We start from the raw sequence: 9,707 nt of genomic DNA, 5'->3' as shown, positions 1-9,707 counted from the left end.
TCTACCTACCTACCTACCTACCTACATACATACATACATATATACATGCATATATACATACATATATATATGTTCCCTGTGGGTAGGTCCTGACGCATCTCCAGTACCATCTATTTCTCTCTCTAACATTACCTCTCCCTCCTCTCACTTTTGGGCTAGCCTCCGCTGTTGTACGACACCTATCTCTATCCCTCTGTGATACTTTAACCTCTCACCTGGGACACAGCCACTTTTCTTGGTTCTACTCCCCCTTCCAGCTGAGAGATTTTCGTTTTGCAAGTTACTTGGCCACCCTGCAAATGTTGGTACCATGTAAGAAAGCACTAGTGATGGGGCCATATAAAAAGCACCCAGTATGCTCTGTGAAGTGGTTGGCGTTAGGAAGGGCATCCAGCCGTAGGAACCATGCCAAAGCAGACAATGGAACCCGGTGCAGCTCTCTGGTTTGCCTTTTCCTATCAAACCGTCCAACCCATGCCAGTGTGGAAGACGGACATTAAATGATGATGATTATGTATGTGAGTGAGCGTGTCAACAAATGAAAAGAAGTTCTGTATTTCCACACACAATTCATAGTCAATAATAATTTGTGAGAAATCGTTTGATGAAAAATTACCATCGTTTGTTAGTTTATTTTTTTGTTTTTTTTTTAAAGAAAGCAAGTTAACTAACAAAGCAGAAAAGAACAACGAAAAAGTATACAGAGAGAGAGAGAGAGAGAAAGGAGGGCGAACGTAGTAAAATAATATGAAATAGAAGAGGTGAGATATAGAGAACTAAACGGTAGATAAATAAAAGAGGCAAGTGAAAAATAGAGAAACGGAGAGTGAAGGAGAGAGGAGTGAGAGCGAAGAAAGAAACTAATTAATGAGGTAGTAAGAAAAGAGTGATAAATAGAAAGGGAATGTTGGAAGCCGGAGTGAGCTAAAGTAAGTGATAGTGTGAGAAAGTGGCACGACCTTGTTATGATGGCCGCCACATGAAATGCTGGTTAGATCCATGTTAAGATATGGCCTGATATCGGCGCTCCGCTTCTTTACCTGTAGGAATATTTTTCTGAGTCCATACCAACAGATGTGGCTTAAATCGAAATTGCATGGTGTCTTTTCCGTATTAGCCCGGTAAGTGGTATTCTTCATTTTGTATGTGTACAAATATAGCGCGATCGAAGTAAACTTGGAGGGTGACGAAGTAAAGCTTTAGTTTCGAACAAGCGCATAAACAATATATGTATATACATACATATATATTGTGTTAGAAAAGAAACGAAGTTAAACAGTAGAATTAATGGTGATCTGTTTCAGTAAATATCAGTTGAATAAAGTTTTAAACCTCTCATGAATGAAGAAGAAATCTAACAGTTCTGACTAACACCTTCGGATATGTCTTGGGTACTTTATTCCTAGTTTGGACACAACCAAATTGGGATTGCTGTATTTTGATTATTGAAAATAATTGAGTACATTAGAAACTTATGTGTTCTTAATAAGGATAATTTACGACATAACTGTTTTATATCGCCACTTTTTATAGCTTATGACAAATGTAGTAAACATGACTGCTGTATCCCTTTAAACAAATTCTAACAAAATAAGTCACAAAAATCTTCAATAAATGACTAATTTAATGATTTCTATTTCAATCATTTACATAGAATATTGAGTAAGAGTGATTCCCTCCACATACGTGCAATTCCTTTGTATAAATTGTTGTCATCTTGGCCAAGTCATGTATTGTGTTAGCTAATAAGCTACTTGAAATATTTTAGTTATTTATCGTAATCAAATGCGACAGATTTTTTTTTTTTGCTGTGGCTTTTATTTTTCCGTGATTTTCTAACGTTCAAGAACGAGATGGACTAAAGATGGAATTTCATCGATATCGCGGATGATAGGTATACTTAGAGAATACTTAGATGGGTGCAAAGAAAGAAATTAAGAAAACACGGGCCAAGTGAGGTCTTAGTCGTATTATATACATCCTGAAACACGGATTCTGATGCTAAACTGACTGTCAATTCTTGTATCGTATGCACATTGAAATTAAGATTAGTTAACTTGTCGTTAGCTTTTACACAATTGCTTTTTATGAGTTTTTTCTTTCTTTTTTTCATCACCGAAGGATGTGTTACAAGTTTCTGCTATATTCAGTTCGGTTCGTTATTTTCGTTTGTTGGTTTTGTTTGAATTGAACTCTCCAAAACATAACTCTGCTGCCTTCATACACATATTATGTGCGTACATACACTATACATACATACATACATACACACACGCGTGCAACACACCCATCTCTTGCATTTTCCCCAACGAACAGGAAAATAATATCGTTAAAAATGTAGCCTGAATCGTCGATCGAATTTAGAAGTTTGGTGTCGTCAAAAATTATACTGTACTGTTGTGTCTCCATAAGCCTTGTCTTTGAATTTGCTTATCTAATTACAAACACTACTGTGTCGCCGAAAGCCTAGCCCTCGACTTGTATTACGAGCGCTACTTAATGCCTGTCATTTCTTCACTATCCCGTTTCTTTTGTAGTGAAGCACAATTACTGTGTTGTGCACATTTTTTCTGTTAGACCGAGAAACCACGAAGATGAAAGAGGTGTCAGCTGTTTCAATAACATCTGATTTTTTTTTTGTCACGGCGAATTTTACGTCTCGCATTATTGGTTAGAGTTTTTCACCGTCTTTTCCTTTCCATATTTTACTTAGATATACAAATAGTTTTTCACCTCTCAAAGTGATGATATTTCTTTCTATAGCTCTATAATTCAAAGGTTTTGCAAGGAAATTGCTACTTTCAGGTTCTCTTGGAGAAGCAAAATGCTACACAGATTCAGCTTTTTGTGTATGTATTTACATATGTATATTCTCAACCGCATAGTCCCGGGTTCAGTCACATTGCATGGCGTCTTGGGCGAATACCTTTGCTGTTGCTCCGGGTCGACGAAATCCTTGTGAATGTAAATGGTAGATAGAAACTGGAAGAAGCTCGTTGTCTATTTATCTATCTATCTATGTGTGTGTATGTTATTGTTTCTTTGCCTTGGTATCATGTGATAGTTGTAAACAAATGTCACCAGCAAGCAAGCGGTGTTCTGTTTCCAATCTTTAGTGAACACATGGGGAATATTACTTTACATGAATGCAGATGAGGATTGGTGACAGGAATGGCATCTGACTTTAGTAAATCCGCCTCAACAAATTCCATTCAACCCATGCAAGCATGGAGAAATGGGTGTTAAACGATGATGATGATATAAAATACATTCAAGCACATGCACAAATATAAAGTATATCTGAAATACTGCTATTCATTTATGTAGTCTTGTATGACTACACTACCCTCAGTGGAAGCTTGTTGACCAGTTTGATGTTCAGACATTTATGCTTTTCAGCACAATGAATAGTTGTTTCCAAACTTGTGATTTCAAATTTTGACACAAGACTAGCAAGTTCGGGTGAGGTCGGGGAGGTCAATTACATTGGCCTCAGTTCACATTTGGTGGAATTTGGACTCAGAATATAAAGAAGAACGAAATGCCACTAAGCATCTTGTGTGCTAATGATTCTGCCAGCTTGCTGTCTTATCCAAACTTAATATTGAGGTAAAATCTGTTGAGATTTACACCTCATTTAGCTGCTATCATTTGAATAAGTGTTTTAGGTTTATTTAGCCCAGGTCTAAATAAACAGACCTGTGATTAAAGGCATTGTGGCTGTGACCATTCATCGTGTTGATGTATGTTGCATACAAGAGGTAAGGTGGTGAAGAGCTTCAGCCAGAGTCCTCACAGGCAAAGCACATAGGTATAAACTCTTCTGGGAAGGTAATAGTGATGGAATAGTGGGTGTGGGCATACTTCTTGCAGAGAAATGGGTGGATGAGGTCATAGAGGTAGTGAGGATGTGTGATAGAGTACTTAAACTCAGGCTAGTCTTGTAGAATGGTATAGCTACAATTATCTCTGCCTATGCCCCACAAGTGGGCCTACCAAATGAGCAGAAGGATCACTTTTATGATATTCTTCTGTAGGCTACCTCAGACGAGTGACAATGATCTCATCTTTGTGGCTGGAGATTTTAATGGGCATGTCGGACAGCAACCTGGTATCTTCCATGGTGTACATGGGGGCCATGGTGTTGGTACCAGAAATGAAGAGGGAACTAGGCTCCTGGAGTTCTGCGATGCAAATAACCTATTGATCTGCAACACCAACTTCAGAAAGCCAGCTAGCCACCTGATAACCTATCAATCAGGTGACTCTGCTAGCCAGTGGGATGCATGGTTGCTCTTAAATACAAAGACCTTCCCTGGTGAAGAATGTACCCCCGAGCATAGACTAGTTATTAGTGACTTTAGACTCAAGGCCAGAAGGATGCTAAAAAGCAGACCAATCTAGAAAAGAAGGACTTGGAAGCTTAAGAACCCTTCACATAGTCAGAGGTTTAGGGATATCCTTACTGAGAAATTTGATGATAGGGAGGAGGAGCTACAGTCCTGTGACATAGAAGGCAGCTGGGAATTCCTGTGAGACAGCTTGCTGAGTGCCACAGACCAAATTTGTGGCTGGTGCAAAGTCCCTTCCAGTCCTAGGGTAACATGGTGGTGGAACAATACTGTAGACAGGGCCATTAGCGCAAAGAAACAGGTTTGGAAGAGAATGTGTTGCAGGAGAATGTATCAGATAACCAAAAGGGAAGCTAGCTGACAGGTATATATAGCCAAGGAAGTAGCAGAAAAGAAGTTTGCTAATGTTCAGCTATGTGAGGACTGAAGAACTGAGGTATTTCATATTGCAAGACAGTGTGTGAGAGGGAACCTTGATGTGTCCGCATGGATGATGGTGCCCTTGCGTTTAATGATTCTCCAAAGAAAGGGGCTTGGAGATGCCATAATGAAAGACTGCTGAATGTGGAGAATGAATGGGAGGAGGAGAGTCTGCCAAAGGTTGACCTAATTGAGGGACCAGCTACCTGAATCAACAGTATCCTGGTAGATAAAGCAATTAAGGATATAAAGACAGGGAAAGCACCTGGCCCATCAGGAATCACTGCTGAGATGCTTAAAATATTGGGCAGTGTGGGTTATGGTCTTGCCACCTGCATTGTTAATCAGGCAGTTCATGAAGGAGTCATACACAATGACTGGTGTAGCAGCACCATAGTCAACTGGTACAAGGGTAAAGGTGATGCTTTAGATAGAAATAACTATAAGGGTATCAAATTATTGGATCGGGTGATGAAAGTTAAAGTGAGGGCCATAGCCCAACTAGTTAGGGAGAGAGTTAACCTAGATGAGATGCAGTTTGGTTTTGTGCCAGGCAGAAGCACCACTGATGCTATATTTCTGGTAAGGCAACTGCAAGAGAAATATCTAGCCAAAGAGAAACCTCTGTACTTGGTTTTTGTTGACTTGGAGAAAGCCTTTGACAGAGTCTCCCGATCCCTTACCTGGTGGTTAATGTGGAAACTGGGGATAAATGAGTGGTTGGTAAGAGCTGTACAACCCCTGTACAGGGATGCTGTTAGTAAGGTGAGGGTTGGCAACGAATATAGTGAAGAATTCCGAGTAGAAGTAGCAGTTCACCAAGGATCAGTCCTTAGCCCCCTCTTATTCATTATAGTCCTCCAGGCAATAACAGAGGAATTCAAGACAGGCTGCCCCTAGGAGCTCCTCTATGCTGATGACCTTGCCCTAATAGCCGACTCACTGCCAGAACTAGACAAAGTTTAGGGTGTGGAAGCAAGGTCTAGAATTGAAGGGCCTTAGGGTTAACCTAGCAAAAACTAAAGTCTCAGTAAGTGGGGGTGGTTGCTCTGAGAGTGTAGTGGATAGAATAAGAGCCTGGGCAAAGTTCAGGGAGCTCCTATCTCTGCTGGCAACTGAAGGCCTCTCGCTCAGGATGAAAGGTAGACTGTATGATGCATGTGTGCGAACTGCCGTGCTACATGGCAGTGAAACGGGCCATGACTGCTGAGTACATGCTTGAAAGAAATGAAGCTAGTATGATCTGCTGGATGTGTAATGTCAGTGTGCATACAAGACAGTGTACGTGCCCTGAGAGAAAAGTTGGGCATAAGAAGCATCAAATGTGGTGTGCAAGGGAGACAACTGCGCTGCTATGGTTGTGTGTTACGTATGGATGAGGACAGCTGTGTGACAAAGTGCCACTACCTAACTGTGGTGGGAACCTATGGAAGAGGTAGACCCAGGAGGACATGGGATGAGGTGGTGAAATACGACCTTCAAACATTGGGCCTTTCAGAGGCAATGACAGGAGACCAAGACCTTTGGAGATGTGCTGTGATTGAGAAGACCCTGCAACTAAAGTGAGATTGCAACCACGCATGTCCGGCCCAGTTAAGAGTACCCCTGATGCGTCGGGCGATATGATATGCTTGAGAAGACCTGTGGAGTCAAGTAAAACCAATATCGTAGCTGTGGCCATTGCCTCCTGACTGGCTCTCGTGCCAGTGGCACGTAAAAAGCACCATCCAAACATGGCCAGTGCCAGTACCCACTGACTGGCTCTCATGCTGGTGGCACATAAAAAAATACCATCTGAATGTGGCTGATGCCAGTACCCCCTGACTGGCCCCTGTGCCAGTGCCATGTAAAAAGTACAATCTGAATGTGATTGATGCCAGACCTGCGTGACTGGTTCCTGTGCCGGTGGCTCGTAAAAAGCACCCACTACACTCTTGGAGTGGTTGGTATTAGGAAGGGCATCCAGCTGTAGAAACACTGCCAGATCTCAGTCAAACCGTCCAACCCATGCCAGCATAGAAAACAGACGTTAAGCTATGATGATGATGGTGTCTAAGGCTAAATTATCTAATGCATTCTTATTTCAGACAGTAGGGCTGTAAGGTGTGATTTAAAAAAAGACTTGACTCCATTTCTTGTAGGTGAAGCAGCCACACAGGCGTCGTTATTGGTTCTTGTGTTATAGTAGAAGTTATAGGTGAAATGTGTGTATGTGTATGACAGGAATAAAATAGGGTAAACACATGGTATTTTATGCTTTATAAAATATACATGGAGACGTATTTGCATAGCAAGTGACCAGAGATGCAGCATGGAATTTTGTCATTGAACAGGTCATGGTCTCAAAGCGACGAAAATATTTTGACAAATTAAATTTAAATGTGGAAGTGAATATAATGGTTTTTGTGTATTTTTAAATGGCTTATGAACACCTTCCAGGCTGCAATTGTTGAAAATATACATGCATTTTGACAGAATGCAGGTGTGGCTTGTTTGGTCAAGAAGTTTGCTTCTCAGCCACATGGTTTCAGGTTCAGTCCCACTGCATGGCACCTTGGGCAAGTGTCTTTTACTATAGCCCCAGGCCAATCAAAGCCTTGTAAATAGATTTGGTTGGCAGAAACTGAAAAGAGCCTGTCGTGTGTGTGTATGTGTATATATACGAGGGGGTGCTGAAAAGTTCCTGGCTTTGGGTAAAAGAAAATACAGGAAGATCAGTTAATTATGATTTTAGTCAACATATTCCCTTTTTAGATTCACACACTTATTGCAGCGGTCCTTCAAATTTTCTAAGTTCTGTAAAAGAACTTGGAAGATTGGGCCTCTAACCAAGCCTTTTGCAACACTCTTAATGTCAGGAACTTTTCAGCATTCCCTCATACACATAAACATACAGCACACACACTTGACAGGCTCCTTTCTGTATGTATGTAAAAAAACAAAAACTTTCAACTCTGTCAGGTAAACCAAAATGACATTTATTTAATTTTGAATCTGCTTCAGTTTCTACTTGGAATATCTGGTTTCCAGACCTCTGGAAAAGAGAAACTTTGATTGGTACATATATATAATTTAGAATATAAACTTATTCAGACATATGTGCATACTACAAGTGTTTGAATAGAGAACTTCCTCCAAATAGGTCCTTTTACATGGACACATGCGATATTTATGTGTGAAAGCGACATGACTTAAAATATTTGTCTAAATATTTTTATATATGTTTATATTTTAAATCTTCTATCTCATTCCTATGTATATATATATATACACATACACACTCACTCATTTCCCTCTCTTTTACTCGTTTTTCTCATGGACAGATGTTCACTAGCAATTTGTCTGAGTATGAAAATATCTACACACACACACATGCAAACATATTTGTGCATGTTCAGCTTGTTATCATTATGTACCACCGATATAACAAGAAGTTGCTTCCTGTCTTGGTTCTGGCTCCCACCCCTCCATCCTATTGCTTTCTCAAAACAAAAGAATTAAAGACAATAATTGCAATTAAAGTATGTCAAACAGCAGTAAACACATATAAGTATTATAGATGCAATATAGAAGTAAATATAATATTGTGTACATTAGGTGGAAGTATATTTAATGATATAACTATATTACAAAGCTGAAACATATTCAGATATGATAAAAGAACAGGAATGCAATAATGTTATCACAAAAGTAATATAAATACATACACATTTTTCTATTTCAAAGTCAACACAGCTGATCTTTTTAGAGTGTGTGTAGAGAATAGTTTTCCCTAAGGAACTGAAACTGTGATTATGAATAAAGAGTTTTAAGATTTCCTTGATGGTATGTACACTGGGTTTCTTATGAAGGCGCAAAGCAACTCATGACATGATCATAAGACCAAAGAGGAGAGTTATGAATCGATTCTGCTTACTTATCACTGCTGTGGTTGCTCAGTGGAAAATTGGCAAAGATCACTTAGCTACACTGATGTTAGAAGAGACACAAAATGTGAAAGGAGTGACTTACCAAAGTTAATGGGAGACAGAACTTCCTGATGCAGCGTAATGAAATGCAACATGGTCAAAGTTGCTTGAAGAATTTGTCTAGCATACATTTTAACACAGTGAAATAATATACTTCTGCTCATGTTAGTTTTGGGGCAGGTAGTGGATTTCTTCATAAATTTCTCACATGCATGTGCGAACACCTTTCCCCATGTAATTGGCTTGAAAAATTAAGACACTAGGATATTTTCCTACTTTTCTTAATATGAAACCAATGGTAGCTTTAATTTACAAATAAAGAAATTATATCCACCAATGCAGTGTTGAGCACTCATTTTCATCATTCGACATTTATATAAATATATAATTAAGATTCAATTGAATTCATTCTGCCACAGATATGACTAAAGAAACAATGTAAATATTTTGAGTTCCATTATTAAAGTAAATACATTGAAAAACATGTTTATATTCTTATATTTTGAAGTCTATGTGGTCATCTGACGAGAACAGTTTCTTTCAAATTGATGTAATATTTTCATTAATCAATTAAAGGAGCCACTTGAAACAGCTGTAATGAATTAACACCTGCACATCTTTTTTACTCATTTATATTCTATACACACACACACACATGCACATATATATAGTTTATTTAGGCTGGTCTAGTGACTGTCCAGTTTCCACAGCATGCAGTAACTTCCTCAGACTTACCTGAAGAAGTCGCTACACACCTTGGAAACTGCAGTGTAATGGGTCATTGCTTTGTACATTATTTACATTTGATGGATATTTGTCCTCATCTTGTTTTTGTTAACCTGGGTTCTCATTCCTAAGGTATTTTTTGATGTTATTATTATTATTCAGGTCACTGCCTGGAATTGAACTCGAAATCTTGGGTTTAGTAGCCTGCACTGTTAACCGCTATGTCATGTGCCCCAAAATA

The 9,707-nt window shown here is 39.2% G+C and overlaps 1 protein-coding gene across 1 annotated transcript in view; it reads left to right on the top strand.

The window, feature by feature from the left end:
• Window positions 1-917: 917 nt before the first annotated feature.
• LOC106878811 (uncharacterized protein KIAA2013 homolog) overlaps window positions 918-9,707 on the top strand; it is an 86,355-nt gene continuing 77,565 nt past the window's right edge. Inside the window, exon 1 of the mRNA XM_014928153.2 lies at window positions 918-1,121. Within this exon, the coding sequence (XP_014783639.1) occupies window positions 985-1,121 (137 nt within the window). The 5' untranslated portion in view covers window positions 918-984. The remainder of the gene's footprint in view (window positions 1,122-9,707) is intronic.

The sequence above is a fragment of the Octopus bimaculoides genome, chromosome 5 (genome assembly GCF_001194135.2).
Source record: "Octopus bimaculoides isolate UCB-OBI-ISO-001 chromosome 5, ASM119413v2, whole genome shotgun sequence".
In the NCBI taxonomy this organism is placed as follows: domain Eukaryota; kingdom Metazoa; phylum Mollusca; class Cephalopoda; order Octopoda; family Octopodidae; genus Octopus; species Octopus bimaculoides.
The sequence above is the reverse complement of the archived record's forward strand: the minus strand, read 5'-3'. Positions and strand labels throughout refer to the sequence as shown.